The sequence below is a fragment of the Scomber scombrus genome, chromosome 17, assembly GCF_963691925.1.
Source record: "Scomber scombrus chromosome 17, fScoSco1.1, whole genome shotgun sequence".
Lineage (NCBI taxonomy): Eukaryota > Metazoa > Chordata > Actinopteri > Scombriformes > Scombridae > Scomber > Scomber scombrus.
The window spans coordinates 24504313-24521931 of NC_084986.1; the positions used below are offsets into that span (position 1 = coordinate 24504313).

At 39.8% G+C, this 17619-nt stretch overlaps 1 protein-coding gene across 1 annotated transcript; it reads left to right on the forward strand.

Moving 5' to 3' along the window:
• Window positions 1-15984: 15984 nt before the first annotated feature.
• Window positions 15985-17118, forward strand: LOC133997707 (5-hydroxytryptamine receptor 1E). Its single transcript, XM_062437399.1, has one exon. The coding sequence runs from the start codon at window positions 15985-15987 to the stop codon at window positions 17116-17118; it is 1134 nt and encodes a 377-aa protein (XP_062293383.1).
• The last annotated feature ends 501 nt before the right edge of the window (window positions 17119-17619 follow it).

Genomic DNA, 17619 nt, shown 5'->3' on the forward strand with positions numbered 1-17619 from the left:
CATTAGCCTATGGCTGGAGCTCGCACCAGGATCCTAGTCCCCAGACAACAATATGATGAACCGGGGAGCCAATTTTAGAAGTTCTACCCTGTGAAATATTGGCTCTCTCTTTTATAAACAAATGAAATAAAATGAATCAGACCAGGTACTTTTTAAGGAACTAGTGTTCAAAAACTACCCTGTTCAAAATGTTCTTGGCCTCTAGCTGCTACTTAAAAATGAATACAGCTGAGGTGTGAGGTGTGAACGAGTATATACACCAACAACATGAAACAAACTATATTATCTATTATACACAGATGATACAAACAGTAGGCAAGGTATGCAGTAAAATAAGGGCTGCTTTCCAAAATAAAATAAAGTGGGACAATGATATTGGGAGTTCCTACTTTCTGTGTCTTCAGTTCAGATGTGAGTGTTTGCTCCAAATATTTGTGTTTTGTCTGTAGTGGCACTTCACAATCTCCACAGTCTCACAGAATATGAGACAGTCATGGTGTATTGGGCTCTGAACGCTTCCAGAATGCAGGTGACCTACAACGATGTACCTGAGTACTGATCTGCTAAACACGCCGCTAACTCTACACTTTCTGTCTAGACACAGGGTCAGAGTGTCCATTCTTGATTAAAAGTTTAGTTTTCTGTCTTCTTTACTCCCATTAGAGCAGTTTTCTCTGACCTGTATCACACCTCATCTCTGGTCTTTACCTGACATGCAAGAGTCAGTTAGCAGAGCCCTGAAGCTCCACTCTGCCCCTGCACTGAGTGTAATGGCTCACTGATCATTAGTGTATTCAAACTTTATTAATATTAAACATATCACATTTCCAAATTGCACCAAATTCTACATAACATTACCCTTTTTCACCTGAAATAGCCCACCAAGTGTGGAGTCAATCAGATGAATGGTTCAAGAGACACACAAAAGACAGATAGACAGATTCTTTGCTTTATATAAAGAGATCTGACAAAATTGTGGAATAGGGCAGTTAATATTTTACAGATGTTGAATCATTCACTTAAATAGCTGAATGTTATCAATGTCATTTTTTCTAACATTCATGCTTTAGAATTATTCATAGTCCCTGTATAGCTTACATCACAGCTTATGAATTGCTGTGTTAAATCTGAAAGGAGAAGCTCTGACATGAGACCTTTACCTCAGTGTTTGAATGCACCACCAGGAAGTATTCTGCCATTTTAACACTCATGAGTAACTTAAAGGGAAACCAGTACTGTACTGATGCATGTATAATTTTAATAGATTAGTTACTGTATATTGTGAAAGTTTAAACACTGTCTTGAAACTTGCAAAAACAACTCGTTAAAAAATTACAGCACCACCATGAATTGGGAAATGGCTGTAAATAGACTACTGCAACAGCATTCCTTAATGGCACATAATCCAAAGTCCTAAATATACTCTACTACGTCCAGACTATGCTGCTCCACCATGACCACGTCAACCCTCTTCTCCAAAACCTCCACTGGCTCCATGTTCCAAAGGCCTTCTCCTCACTCATAAAGCCCCTCATAACCAGGCCCCCCTCTTACCTCACTGACCTACTCCACCACCACACTCCCTCCCACAGCCTTCGCTCCTCCTGTCTCCACCACTCAAGAACAAACACTAGACCTGGGGCGACAGATCCTTCTCCATAGCTGCCCCCCTTCTCCTGCAACTCCCTTCCCAAACACATCTGAGGCTGCACTGATCTGTCCATATTCATATTATTAATCAAAACTCAAAATTTACTTTCTATGATCATTTAACTCCAGTAAAGTGTCTTTGAGTACCACGAAAAGCGCTGTATAAATAATAGTAGTAGTAGTAGTAGTAGAAATGGTAGTACTTTTTAAACTTTTGGTGGCCCTTTAAAAACAGCTTTTTACTTTTACAGAAAGTTTTTTTAGGTATTGTTATAGTCATATCATAACAAATCTTACAAGAGGCTCCTTTTGGGAAGAGCCCCTCCTTTTGCCCTCTTTGCTGTGTGATTTCTCGCCTGTCTGTTTGTATTGAGCAGATTTTTTCCCTACGATCGATCGGGCCTCAAGCTTGCACTATACGTGATAAAAATGGAGTGTCAGTAATACCTGCTTGTCAGAACACCTAATTGGACGTGAAATGACCTGTGCTTTCATCCATCTTCATCTGTCTATCCAGTTTCTCTTGGCTGTTTGTTCCACATTTGGCTATAATAAAGATAGAGTCAGTCATTCTGGTGAAAGATTGTTCATCCAAGGCAACGACCAAAATAGAAATATGGTGGAATTCAGAGAAATGCGTCAGTTGTAGAGTCACTTCTGCTCCTGTCACACATTATTACAAGTGAAAAAATATTATATTTATATTTTATCTCACGTGAGCACAACGGTCAATCCACACTCTGCGCCTCTCTGCAGCCTCCTTACTACATATTCAACCTGCGTTCAGCATCTCTGTCCACAGACGCAGCCATCAGTCAGCTGAGAGGACAGACAGCCTTCACTAGTGTGACTGACAGCAGAAATGCACTGAAACAATGCAATTTACATATTGACACCACAGGAAGAAATCCACAGTGTTTGTATTTACTGATTCATTGAAACAATATTACCCCAGGCTTCCCTTCGGGGCATGGTTTTGCTACGTCCTCTGCACAGCATACAACCCCACCGGGAGTGTTACAGAAGCACATCATAGCGTACTCTGAGCAAGCAATCCGACTTTTAAATTAAGTTGTACTGTTAATACAAAAATTACGGCAGCTCAACGAATGGGTGCCTTTAGGCTACCGTAATTACTGTAGTAGCAGCACAACTAAACAATTGTGTTAACTTGCTCAAATTTAGTTGATTTGGTAGATTTGTGTGCTTCTACTGTGGGTCAGTAGTCTACATAGTTAAATGGTCTCTTTATCTTTTCTGTTTTATTTGTGTTTGTTGCTGAAATATGATCTGGAGTCTGCACAAGTTGTTTTATTTTGAAAATTGACTGAAAGTTTTATGCTGATTCTGTGTCTGGCTTTCTGTCTAGTGTGATCTGCTCTGTGGAGCCTGACACGACTTTGAAACGGCTTCTGTCAAAAAAAAAATCTGCTTCGGGTTCATAGCGCAGCCGAGGAGAGAACCGCACTCTGAAACATCTAATGATTGATTAGAGTGGCAGCGATCTGCTCCAGAGGCCGCCGGATCTTGGCGCTTCCACGACTAGTGGAATCAAGGGGTTAGTGTGATGTTTTTGTGATTGAAACAGCTGCTTGCTCAGATTACATATCACTAGAAGTGACAGAAACAGAGCAGAAACAAATTTCACACAGACAGCTTCTCTGATGACTTCCCCCTTGTCCCGTGCACAAGCTTGGATGCCCCTGTTGCTGATTGGCCAGACTAATGTTGTGTGGTTCGCCCCAAGTCACTGTGTTTATGCCCATTTACAAAGCCAGGACTGTGTATGGACACTAGATTGTTTTCAAAGCACACACACAGTTACCCTGAGGAGATACTCACAGAATTTGACATTAAGCATATTGGATAAGAATCGCTGACTCTACCTTTAAGTGACAGCACCTCGTCTCACTTTATCCTTTCATTTTGCTATGCGTTCATTTCTCCACTTTCCTTCAGTAATAGCAGAGTCACTTCGCTCCCCCAATGCTTAAATTGCAGCCGTGCCAGAATGTTGGCAGTTTTATGATGACGCAAAATAACCTCTGCAATCTCCACTCTGGAAAAGGTCATCCATTTTCCAGGTGAGTGACAGCTGAGTAATGGACCCTCACTGGCAGGCTCCCCAGGCGTGACTGGTTGCTCTGGACATGATTTAGAGCTGAAGTCCTTCAAATATCGCTCTGAATTTACCATTGTTGTAAAAGCCAGTGTCTTATCAGAGCCTGAATTACAGACATCTGCTGCCGCATACCCAGCGGAGATGATCACATTCTTCTCAAGCAGCATCTTTTTATTTTCGGGACGGCCGTTGATATTTGATGTTATCGAGACACTCGGTTTATTAAAGTGTTCTAAATAATCTCCCTTCTTGTGGCAATAAATTACACAGAAATGTGATAGGGAGACTCGCTTTAAACTGATGAAATATGTCTTAATTGATTTAAATGAACCTGGGGATATATGGTTTATTAACAGTGACAGAGCTGATTAGTAATTTGTCTGCAGTGATTTACTTGTAGATTAATTGGAGTGACACACAGCTATTTTTGTAACTAAGTGGCAGGGTAAATATGAAGTGGAAAAAACCTGCTGTGACCTATGCTCTTTACAAAATACCATAAATGTACAGGTAATGGAGGGTAATTTTTTGAATCGCAATTTTAAATGTGTTTTCGGTCTGTGCTCTGTGTTTGGGTTTTTTTTTGTTTTTTTGCTTGCTTAAAGGGTGAAACCAGCCAATAGCATTACTGACTCACTAAGAAAATACCATAAAAGGTCAATTCTTTTAAACTGACAAAAAAAAAATCCCTTTTCACTAACAAATAGCTTAAAAGCAGATGGTGCACTGCTTTATAATGCTGTAAACTGCAACAGAGTTTGGTTGGACATGTTAATGTTCTGTGTTGTTGTAGGTGGACTGAAACAGAAGCTGAAAGGGGAGTTTTGGGCTCGGTAACCTTCAGAGAATGATAACGCTTTCAAGTGCACTTCTGACACTGATGGAATGAGCTTCCAATTTTACTTGCATTCAAGCGCTCTGTTCTCAGTTACTGTCACAACTTGGAAACTCGGTATATGAAAGTATATAAAGACTTTAAGACATGAACACCTGCTGAAAATGTCGTGTTTTGCTGGGTTGCAGTGGTGTGCATCGCCGTCTGCCACAGCAGATACTACCGCTGATGCTTTGAGGGAGTAATTCATCATGACTTTCTCAGTCCTACAGAATTTCAATGAAGAGGTTGAACTGTGATTTGTTTCAGCATAATGTTTTGTGACTGCATAATGCCTGTATGGATTGCAGTTTTGTGCTCTGATATTCGTTGTTTAAGGGGGTTGTTTTATATTCTCTCTTGTGGGTGAAAGCAGGCAACCAGCAGCAACATATGAACATATGAGATGTGTAGGCTGCATATATTTAATTAAAACATTAATACATAATAATAATAAATCAACTACTGCTCAGAAGCCTGGTGTTATAGCCTTTAGCTTGTATCTGTTTCTATGGGAAATAATATCAACTTTTAGAAAAGCAGGGTCGTGACCCACGATATTTGTATCCAGTTTTAGTTTCCACTCCTTCAGGCTTTTACATGCATTTACTGCAATTGGTCTAATTTCCTGTGCACATAGTTGCACATTTTGCCAGATAAGTGTTGGAAAATAGATGTGTTCAGTGTTACTGTCAGAATCTCTGCAAGGCAACACTGTGCTTGAGTTGGATGGTGCAGCTGTGCTAGCATGGGGGTTGGGGGGTGAGGTTGGGGAAATAATGGTGGGACATCTCTTGTCACCTCAAACGTTGCCTTTTTGACGTGAGAGTCCGACCTTCGTAATGTTTCTCCCCAACTGTGTTTGCCCAAAAAAACACAAATAAGCCTGGATCAAGGTCAATCCAGTGATGAATATTCATGCTTTCTGAGCATCTTTTCCTTGAGCTGAAAGTGTGGGCATGAGAGAAGGTTACAATCAAGTTATTCTGTAAAGCATCACATCACAGCTACAGGACATGAATGCACACTCCTCCCTATACAGTAACAGCAAACACGTAGGTTCAATGCATGTCACTTTTCTAGATATGGGTCTTATAAAGCCGGTGCATGCTTGTGTCATTGAACAATATCCCTTTTGAACCATGTCACATTATGGGATGAATAGCAGTGAATCAATGGGCACTGATGTAAGTTGAAAGAAACAAGACTAAAGATTTGCAATCCCTCTGTAAGCAATAAGCAGCCGAATTGCATTTTCCCTTATTTACTAAAGGGCAGCACTGATGTTTTGTGCTGCTAAAATGAAAGAAAATTAAAATTGCATGTTTGGTCTCATGCAAAATATACTGTATTTTAAGCTGTTCCTGTTTAGAAGTGTAGAATATGAGAGAAGGGAATGACGATTTATATCAATATCTGCTGCATATGATTTATCAGTGCAGACTGACCACTGCGACAGGAAATTGCGTCTGAAATTGAACATCTGGGAAAAGCATATGTGAAGTCTGTGGCACTGTGTCAGACACTCACAGAGGAAGAGAGACTTGCAGGGCTGGAACAGTGAGAATGAGAGACAGAAAGATAAATGCAAGTTTAAAGATACATTAGAAATGCACTTTAGCAAAGCACTCATTTCAGCACCCCATCACCAGCCAGAGGAAGTCTCTAATGTGAATGCACTCAACCAGCCATGGATAGACTCTAGTGAGAATGCTCTATAGGCTTAAAAACACAGACGTCTGAACTTATTCAGTGCTTGCACCCAGTGTGCTACTTTGATGGAAATGTAAGGGGTGCCATCTGGCAACACAGTATCCAGTTTTTCTCAATGCATCCCTGACGTCAGCCAGTGTATTCTGTCATTTCATGCTGTATTGTGATTGGTTGGTTTGTACCAACAGTGAAAGCAACAGTGACATTTGGCCTTAAATTTCCAACACATCAACACTGTAACACGGGCTGTCTTTGGTTGTCAAAGTATATCTGTGGATGTGTGGATAGTGTGATCAAAGACCAATATTTTAGATTGAAAACCAAAGATTTCACCACATTTCTCTCACAGTTGTCAACTTTTGACTGGTACAGCCTAAAATCCTGCGGTGTTAAAGGGATCTAAAGAGGCAGAATAGAGGGCCTTTACACTCCAACCCCCCCCCTCTTAACAAGAGCCTTTTGGCACTTTGGCTCGAATCAGGACTTTATCTTAAGCAGGGGGCAAGATAAGGCAATCGTATATTCTGCTTTAAACCATTCTTTTTGATGTCAGTCAGTCTCATAGTCTCATTCTCTGTCTGGTTCCCGAGGGAGATGAGTGGTCCAGATGTAGACCCACTACTGTATATCTCTTCCCCTCAGGATGTGTGCTTTCTGGAGCACTGGTTGTCACATGGGATTAGCCATGTCCAAGACAGAGGAGAAGGTTATGGCCTGGCCTTGAGCAGGGAGAGTACACATGTAGCATGTAATATTAAGCCTGCTTTACTTGAGGGTAGCAGTGGTTTTCAGGAAAACAGATAAATTGATTAAATGACATTTTACCATTCATGTACACGATAAATATTATTCCATGATTTAAAAGAGAGTGATGGACAGAAAGAGGGAACATTGCTTTAGTCTATTCAATTATGTTGTGAGGAACAGGTCTAAATGGAGGCAACATAAATCTCTCATATTGTTTTGTAGTCAATAACTTGTTAACTATGCTAGTCAGTCCACCACGTTTGTCTAGAGTAAAATATCTCAACAGAAATATGAAAGATTGCCAAAGACATTTGGAACCCCCTTGATTTTCAATTATCCAATAAAATATTTCCATATCCACTGAAAGGATTGGCAAATTTTGGTAAATTATTCATAGTGCCCAGATTCTCCTGGAGAAAGCAGATTTCCTGGCCATTTATTCAGTTAATCTGGTTTCCAATCAGTTTTTTACAAATATTCATGTAAAAAAGATTGCAAAGTAACAGCGATGCAGTTGAACCAAAGCAGATTGTTACAGTGTCACAGTGGTGGCCTTGTGAGCGCCTATAGGAACCTTCTCAAATACCATCAGTTAACGAATTTTTTGCCTTTTAAGTTCTCCTGTTTAAACTAGGTCTTATTTTTATCTGTACTTGTTTTAAAATATGATAGAATTGTTCTTTGTGGTGATTTTATTATTAATTGAGATGATTCTTCAAAATGTTATGTTGTTGATTTTTTAAACATCACCACATCCTTTAGCCTTAAACTAAAGCAATAAGCCCCACAAAGCTGTGGTTTACAATGATTTTAAGGGGCTCCACTTCATGCTTAACAATGCCCCTTAGCTGTTCTAAAGTCACTGCAAACCACAGTCTTGTGGGTAAGTAATCATTAATCCTCCAAGCAATTTTCTTCAGCAACATTTAGCAGAACGGTTGCCAAGCAATGCACGGATGCAGTGGAAAGCATGCTACATATATATATATATATATATATATATAGTCACATTTATATGGATACATGTCAGAATGTCTGATATATTTTTTCATATACTCTATCAACTTCTTTCCTCCTCTACCTTCTCTCTTCCTCATTCCCTTCATCCTATCTCAATGACTTTTCTTTTATCTTGTGCTTGTAACTATAGGTAACAATTATGATCATTTTTAATTAAGATACTGGTCTATCTGAGCAGGTTTTCTATTCATTGTGGTCTTCAATCCGCCTTCACATTAATTCATGCATCTCAGGACGGCAGCTTACCTTGTTATTGATCTGCTGGATGAAGCTCTGATGTTGGAGCAGTGCAATGACTCCAGGGATGTTCCTTAAATTCAGTTTAAGAAAAAATAAATCCCCTCTTCACATGAAACTCAGTAATTGGATGATTTGATCCAACTTGTGGTTGCATCTATTGTGCTAGCCATGGTCTGGTACTAGCAGCTGTCAAATGACCTTCACCTCTTCCTCATTGGGAATTTTTGTTCAACTGCACACTGACATCAAAGGACACCAGTCTCTGTAAGGGGACAACTTTCAAGACCCAATATCACCACTGTTGTCATTATGATGTTCTATCCACCCGTAATCAAGGGCCCAGTTCTGTCAAGTTTCACACTCAAAATAGTACCAACACTAGCAACACTTGGTCTGACCAAAACCACACTCCTCATAGACATCAGGTAAATTTACTCTCCAGTGCAAATTCTGCTCATTTACATCAGGAATCATTTAGTGCAGGAGGCGATTTAGGAGTGTAATCATAGCCATATGGAGCATATTAACCCCATGCCCCTCACACTATACACTGAAATACTATCAATAGCCCCAGGTTTAGAGACATGCATCATATAATTGTTCTTTAGGGCTGCATATTACCTAACAAACATTCAGAGAAATTAGTACAAACTAGGGCTGGGAATCATTAAAAAATGACGATGACAGTACCAATCCAAGTACCCATAAAGTGATACCGATACCAATTGAATACTTCATTTGATACCATCATGTGAATAGAAGCATTACATTGGATTAAATGCCACCACTCCTCCACATCTAAATAATTTGATTTTTACACAAATGCATTTTGAAAGTCTTCAAATTATTAAGACTTTCAGTCATGTCGCAATAAATCGAAGAACGCTTGCTGTGATTGACTGTGAGCAAGTCCATACACATAGCTCTGGTTGCAAAAAGGATTGATTGCAGGTATCGTTTGACGGGAGACGTTTTGATACTACTTGGTATCAATTAATTTCAGTTGATACCTTAAAGGTATGATTATCCAACCTTTAAGATTGGTACCCAGCCCTTGTACAAACCAGTTGACTTGCTGTAAGCCTGGAGTCTTTGGAGGCCCTTGAGGCTCCTGGGCCCCGGGGGTAATCATCTGCTTTGACAGGTTGGTAATCCAGCCTCAGGTTTGATGAACTGATGACACAGTTAGTGTTGCATTTGTATATTGAGAAAAGCATATAAGAATGATAGGACCTCATATCTGCAAATGAAAGCTATCTTTTCTGGATAATGAATGTGATAAAGACACATATTAACCAGGGGAATCACTCAGAGACTAAATAGAAGATGAACAGTGGCTCACTGCTGAACTTCTTTATGGATGACAATATTAAACCCTTTTACTATGTTATCATACAGAGTGACTGACACCAAGCTGATACATTCCTGAGCCAGCTTTGTATTCCTTTACCTTTACTCAAGCGGCTGGATCACCTCATCTGCTTGTCATTGAACATAAACTGAACAAGAAGAGGAAGGTCACTCTTTGCAATCCCTGTTGTAGCTTCTTTGATATATGGCTAAAAATACATGGACATCACACCCAAATGTAATAGTACAACCTATCATTCCACACCATGGCCATTAATCTGCTTCTATAACAGCCTCCACTTTCCAGTAGATGTTGAAACCCGGCAGCAGGAATTTGCTCCCATTCAGCCACAACAGTACTAATGAGGTCCAATACTGATATTGGGTGATAGGTTGTGGCTCACAGTTGGTGTTCCAGTTCATCCTAATGGTGTTGGAAGAGGTTCAGTTAAGGGTTCTGTGCAAGGAACTAAGGGAAAACCAACTGCTGCTAGTATGTTCACCTTACAATAAATAATCAGAGCAGCACATCACAATGTTGGGGAAATTAGAAAACCTTCTAAGTGTGTCAAAGTTGGAAACTGTAGAGGTAAATATTACAATTGGTTACAATGGGGAGGGGGTGATTACAGAGAGTTGACCATTTTGGAATTATCTCTGTCATTAAATTTATATAAATGGTAGAATATGTCTTTTTGAAAGGAGCACTCCACCAGCCATGACGACCACACAGATGTGTTAAAGTCTAGCTGGTATCCCTAACCCTAACCCTGGCTATGGAGGAGCTTGTCAAGTCTCAGAAAAAAGCCCAGCTGATGTCATCTTGGCCTGGAGACCACAACTGGTAAGAGGAGAAGCTTGCATTACAACCTGGAGTTGTGGAGGTTGGAAAGATGTAGCTGTACCATTCAGGGAGGGTCCAGTGAAAAATACTATCACATTGCAATGAGAAGAGTATCCACACAAAAAGTGAGACATTGCTGGAAGGCATTCACTCAACTGTAGTGTCAACACTGTCTAAAACCAGGACACCTGATAGCAAAACCAGGGGCCTCGATCGAGCAACACATTACACAGAGAATGAGGGGGTGTATGCCAGAGATAGCTTTAAAACAACCTAACAGCATTTAAGTGGATTTAATATAATGGAGGCAAGATTAAAAATGTTTCCTTTGTGCTTTTCCCGTGCCTCTTTTATTTAACGATTTCTTTTTTATCATCTCTTTCTTGGAAGTGAAATACTAAATTACTGCAATTAAAGTTTTTAAACTGCCAGTTCAAAGTTGATGTATGTTTGTTAGCTTAAGACTAAACTGATTGGTACCATTTTATAATAATTCACCCTTTCTAAAGAGTTTGGAAGTTGCAATTAATACTGTTATTAATGGTTCATTTTTACATCACTTTTGCACCACTTTTGCAGCCTAGAAATAGAGTCAGAAACTCAGATGTCAGGGGGAGGTTAGCAGTAGAGGCGCTGCTCCTTCACATCAAAAGGAGCCAGCTGAGGTGGTTTGGGCACCTGGTCAGGATCCCTCCTGGACATCTCCCTGTAGAGGTGTTACAGGTACGTCCAATTGGGAGGAGACCCCAGGACAGACCCAGAACACGCCGGAGGGATTACATATCTCTCCTTGGAATCCCAAAGGAAGAGCTGATGAGCATTGGTGGGGAGAGGGATGTCTGGGCTTCATTGCTCAGCCAAATGCCAACGCAACCCAGCCCAGGATAAGCAGCAGTAACTGGATAAATGGATGGATGGATATTGGATTGGATTTTGTAGATAATTTACAAGATGTAGATAGGAACAACATTTGGGTTGCCGGGTTATGAAGAATCTCTCTAGCTGTTGTTAATCTCCAGCAGAAGAGAAAACACTTGTTTTGTCTTTTCAGCTCTTATCAGGAAAAAGTGCTTCATGTCAGAGTGAGAGACCTGTGACCCTTGTGATTAAAGATTGTTAACATTTATACCTGCAGAGGTTATGGCTTATTAGAAAGTGAGACACTTATTACACCTTATTACCTATTTAATTGTTGACTTGACTATGTACTCAACCTCAAGAGAGGTGTTCGTTACGCTCTGCTGTTCTGATTAATGAACAGCTCTAAAGCATTAGTAAATGATTTATTAACCAAATGTCGAGAGCCAAAATGATTAGTTGGTTCATCAATTAATTAATCAAAATAAGAATAATTAAGTGATTCTTCAGGCAGGAACAAGAAAGCTTCTCTCGTTCCAACTTTTCTGTTTTATATCATTCTAAACTGAATATCTTTGAGTTTTGGAGTGTTGGTCACACAAAACAAGATAAATGAAGACCACATCTTGGGCTATATGGAAAATCATATTTTTTCATTCATTATATTTTACAATTAAATAATTATAGATTTTTTTTTTGTGCAAGTAAGAAAGAAAAAAGTCAGCACACTGCAGCTCCCAATGTAAGTAGATTTATTAGGATATCACCAGTGTGACCTTTCAAGCTCCACGTTCTTCAGACAGTGGGCTGACTTTTTCATTACTTGCTTGCACACTTTTGTTTTTTTTGGTCCAGCACCTGCTTTCATTCTTTTTCTGGACGAACCTTTTTTTGATTTAATCAATTAATGTGCAGCAAATTCAATACAAAATCCTCCAAAGTAATACTGGCAAAAAACAGACAGAATCCCTCCATCCACAGAGATCTGCTAGGAGACACTTCAGAAATCAACAAACAAATACAAAACTCATTTTTCTGGAAATAAAGATATTCACTCGCCTCTGCAGCACACCAGGCTGGCCTCACTCTTCATTGTTTTATAAATTAACTATTAACCCTTTCCCGCATAGTGGTCACTACATTTGACAGCTATTCAAAAGCCGTTTTCTTATATATGCATGGATTTTGATGGTATAGTTGTACTTCAGCCACCACAGTGGACACTAGTGCATCATCCCATACACTACCGCTTCATCTGCAGTCATTTTTTGGGTTGTAAATCACTTTATTTATATAATGTCATTTGATGAAAAAAAAAGAAGTTCAAATATTTTTTTCATGCCTAAAGAGAAATAAAAATGCATGAAAGGGTTAATTATTATAATAGTTATTATTACATTATATTTTGTGTATATAATGATGATCATAATGGCATACCATACTCCTTACTCCATACACCAACTGGTACAGGATCACAAAACATGATATGACATATCACAGCCTCTGATACAAACAACCCAACATCTGCACACACACATTACCGACACATACTCTACTTGATCTAATTTCTACTCCTGGACTCTTATCGTATCATCACACACATCATCATAACTGCTTTATGTTATCGTCTCTTTGTCTATCTATCATGTCTACCTTATTTATCTTCTATGGCTTTTTTTATCACACAATTTCAGCAATAACAACAAAATCTTCAAATTAATCAATAATAGAAATAATTGCTTGTTGCAGCCTTGCAAACGTAATTAGTTGCAACCTATAAACCTTTCATAAAGGATGACTTATTAGAGACAGCCTGATATTTCAGGTTTAAAAGATAACTCAGTGAAAGAGTTCATTGCAGGTATCTGTGCCTAAATGGGTCTCTAATCAGTGTACTTTTCCCATGGTGACCCCAGCTGTATTCACAGCATGCCACTGCTCTTGCCCACCTGTCAGTGATTATTGGTTCAGCTGATGTATGTTGAGAGATTGTACAGGGGCGGGCAGCCAACCATGTCAACAGTGACAGCTGCCACTGAGCTGCTGTTGTAAGTGACGGTCACCAATTAGCCGCTCCGACTCAACCGCCAGCCTTATCGAGCTTTTCCTTTCAGCAGTGTTTCAGCAGTAACTCACAGCTCACCAAAGCTCATATCAGCATGTGTGTGTTTTCAGCTAAAAATCAATCAGCTCAATCCCTGACATTACTGTGAAATACAATTGGGGAAGCACTCATCGAGTCTGAAAAGCAAAGTGCTCCTTATCCACAGGTTGATAGTGGCACCAAATGAAGAGGATATTAAGGCTTCAACTAGACTAGAGCAAAAAAGCTTGAATAAAATACAATTTATATAAAATAACAGCATAATATAACACCTGGAGAACAGCCATTACTATCTATTCGAATCATCTCACCTCTTTGTTGCTGCAGAAAATGAAATAAAAGCCTTTATCAATGTCTCTACATTATGCAAACCAAGATATGAAACGTTATCAACACTAAGTCTAAATAACTTAATGTTTCCGAAGCTTTCCAACACATATTAGCCTTTTAGTTATTGTCACGTGTATAAAATCAAATTATCATATACAGGCAGATCTTAACCTCTATAACAACTAAACCGTCACCATGACACTTAAGCAATTTTCATCCGCATATAGGAAGGTAATGAGATTTGGTTGACAGCTGTGGAAATAATAATTTTAACCTTATGGTGAGAATGTTTTTGTCAGGGGGATGATTCTAAGGTCAAGAATGAACATTGAAGGTCAATATATGACATGCAGTGACTGTACATCAGTCTTCCTTAAAGTCAACCTTAATGCAACATAGCTTGATTTTGTCCTGATTAATTCCTCACAGGGGAATCAATTTATTTCAGTTCAGCTGTTTTTCATGGATACTGACATGATTTATAAGAGAGATCATTTCTTATTATGCAAAATGTATCTCTCATTGTAAAATGTATTCATTAGTTCATGTAGATTTTAGAATATAAAATAAAGATATTTGATGAAAAAAGTTAAAAGTCTGTCATGAGCTTAATTGGTACTGTGACACCATTTAAGTCCATGTGTGTTCCAAATAAGCCCACATCATGATTTATTTACTAAATATAAAAAAAATATTGATTTCCAAGAATTAAAAACAGCAATATATGTCATTTAATTTAATTTAGTAATTTAATGAAGAAAAGAAATTCTCAGTAACTGTAACTGTAACTGTAACTAGTTACCTTCCAACACTGGTTCTTCACCTGTTCACTTTAAAGCAGATTATGAATATTGTCTTTGTTTTCAGTGATTATGTAATGTGCATTAAATCAGTTGATCATATCTATCAAAAGAATGTCATCTGTTCTTCATAATGAGTCTCTTTTTGAGAGAGCAACGTCTCAGTAATCCAGCTGGGCTCTTTCTTGCAAAGGCACAACTGGATTTAAGTGTTGCATTTCTAATCATGGACTATAGGGTGTATATCCTCAAGAACTATACTATATATAAGTGCTTTTGCATGTTTTAACCCATTCACTAAAAGCATCATGTGGTTTACATGTTTTATTGTGTTGTGTTGCCTTTGTAGTCAACACGTCATTATGGGATAAATGCTTGAGTTTATTCTCCTTGAAAAATACATTAATGTTCTCGGAAAAAAATAGTAATCAATTATGTACGGTAACATTGCATTAACTCATGGAATGAATCAACTAACTGCTCCGTAATGACACATATAACACCTCAGTGACGTAGTTTATAAGACTCATTAATCAAATCGGTCTCTTAATCAGAGAACAAGGACTGACATGTTTTACCTTGAACACCTATGGGACTAACGTGACTCTAAAAAAAATGCCTGAGGAAAACACAATGCACCAATGACTGTGTGGCTTGCTTATTAATGTCTAATCACTGAGACTACTATGTTCATTACACCCGTTAATAGAGGAGAGATGGACTGAAATGAAAAGGGTTGGTGTTATCGCCAGGCGAGACAGCGATGAGGGAATACTGTATTTGTGATCTGTTTTTGTTTTTTTTAAGAGGTGTATGACATGCACAGGACCCTGGCAGGAATCAAAAGTGCAGTACATTTTGAGTGTCCAGTGTGTCTAATGTCTAGATTATTAAAACCTATAGGGGATGTGTGCACCACCACATCAGATGTCTTGGCATACTAGGTAGACAATGGGTTTCATAACTTTCAAAGATTGCAGGAGCGCTTAAGAATGTCAGATGTGTTGTAGACTTTATTCCATGAGCCACCATTTGGTCAACATTGGGTCGTCTTCAAAGCTTAAGGGGAAAAGCATGACTGACGATTCATTTGTATGTAGAAAATCATTAATAGAATAAAGGGCCAAATACAAGCTTCTCCCACCACTACTTTTTTGCTTTCTTTGCAAGTTATTACACTTGTTTCCTACTTTAAGTGCACTTTAAGTCTTTATTTGGTTCCTGATGTACTGTTTTCCTGTTTTGTGTGTTTCAGACTGAGCTTTGACCCTCAAAAGAGCGCTGTCTCCCTGGGAGCGATTCCAGGGAGGAAGGGGCCAAGTCTTGACAGGGATGGACATGGAGAGGTACCTATGGGAGAGCACTGCGGGACCCAACATCACAAACTGCACAGACTCACCAACCAGCAGCCTCCAGGCGGTCCACTTCACAGACGGGATGGCAGTGGTGGTGGTGGTTCTCGGTCTCCTCACCCTCCTCACCGTGCTCGTCAACGGTGCCGTGATCATCGCCATCTGCACCACCAAGAAGCTCCACCTGCCCGCCAACTACCTCATCTGCTCCCTGGCCGTCACTGACTTCCTGGTGGCGATTCTCGTGATGCCCATCAGCATCCTCTACATCTCCTTGGAGTCGTGGTCCCTGGGTCAGGTGGTGTGTGAGTTGTGGTTGAGCGTCGACATGACCTGCTGCACTTGTTCCATCTTGCACCTGTGCGTCATCGCCCTGGACCGGTACTGGGCCATCACCAAAGCTATCGAGTATGCCCGAAAGAGGTCGCCCCGTCGCGCCGCCATCATGGTCGGAATAGTGTGGGTCATCTCAATTTTGATATCCATGCCACCCTTATTCTGGAGACAGAGGCCTAGCAGCAACAGCAGCAACCAGCAATGCATCATAGAGCATGACCACCTGGGCTACACTATCTATTCAACTATGGGGGCATTTTACATCCCCATGATCATCATCCTCATCTTATACTACAGGATTTACAACGCTGCCAAGACTCTTTATCAAAAACGTGGTTCCTCGCGGCACCTCAGCAGTCGCAGCATGGGGAGTCAGAACTCTGTAGACCGTTGCCGGGTGTCCCACACATTTTGCGTTTCAGACTTGTCCAACTCAGACCTAACCACCGACAAACTCAACGCCACCATCCGCATGCCGTCCTTCGAGACAGACCTGGACGGGCAGGATGAGAAGAACCAGATATGTACCTCACGCGAGAGGAAAGCAGCGAAAATCCTCGGCCTCATCCTCGGGGCCTTCATCGTCTGCTGGCTTCCTTTCTTTTTAAAGGAGGTCCTGGTGGGTCTGCAGGTTTTACAGCCGTCTCAGTTTACGTCGGACTTCCTGACTTGGCTAGGTTACATCAATTCTCTCATCAACCCCCTGTTGTACACGAGCTTTAATGACGATTTCAAGCTGGCTTTTAAAAAGATTCTCAAACGAAAAGAGCATGCATAGACCGGAGGGTACAACACCGAGGGGAATGTATGCACCTTTAGTTACAGTCTGTCTCTCGTTGGCAATATGGAGTGTGATGCTGTGTTTTTCAAGCAAAAAAAAAGTTACAACTCAACAATGTATTGCTTGTTTTTCTCAATAAAATACTTATAAATTACCATTCCTTGTTGATTACCAGCACATGCTTCTGTGTTGTGTATGTCAGTTTGCCGGAAGCTCTCTCATGGACATTTTTTTTCAGCTTTAAACAACATTTTTATTATGCTACATTTTTAGAGGTAATTTTATTTTTATGGTTTTAAGAAGGTAAAAGTTTTACCCATCAGCTGCTCAATTCATAGAAGAACACCTGGTCCACAAAATATCCAAACATTTAAAAGTGAATTACAGAACGTACTAAAACACATTTTAGGCAATTACGTATTCAAATGACAATTAAAATAGCATTGCTCATTGACAAACAAATAAACACACTCCAGCTCTATCATACTTGCCACCTTC

Coding starts and splice junctions, on each gene's coding strand:
- LOC133997707 (XM_062437399.1), top strand. CDS start 15,985: ATGGACATGGAGAGGTACCTATGGGAGAGCACTGCGGGACCCAACATC.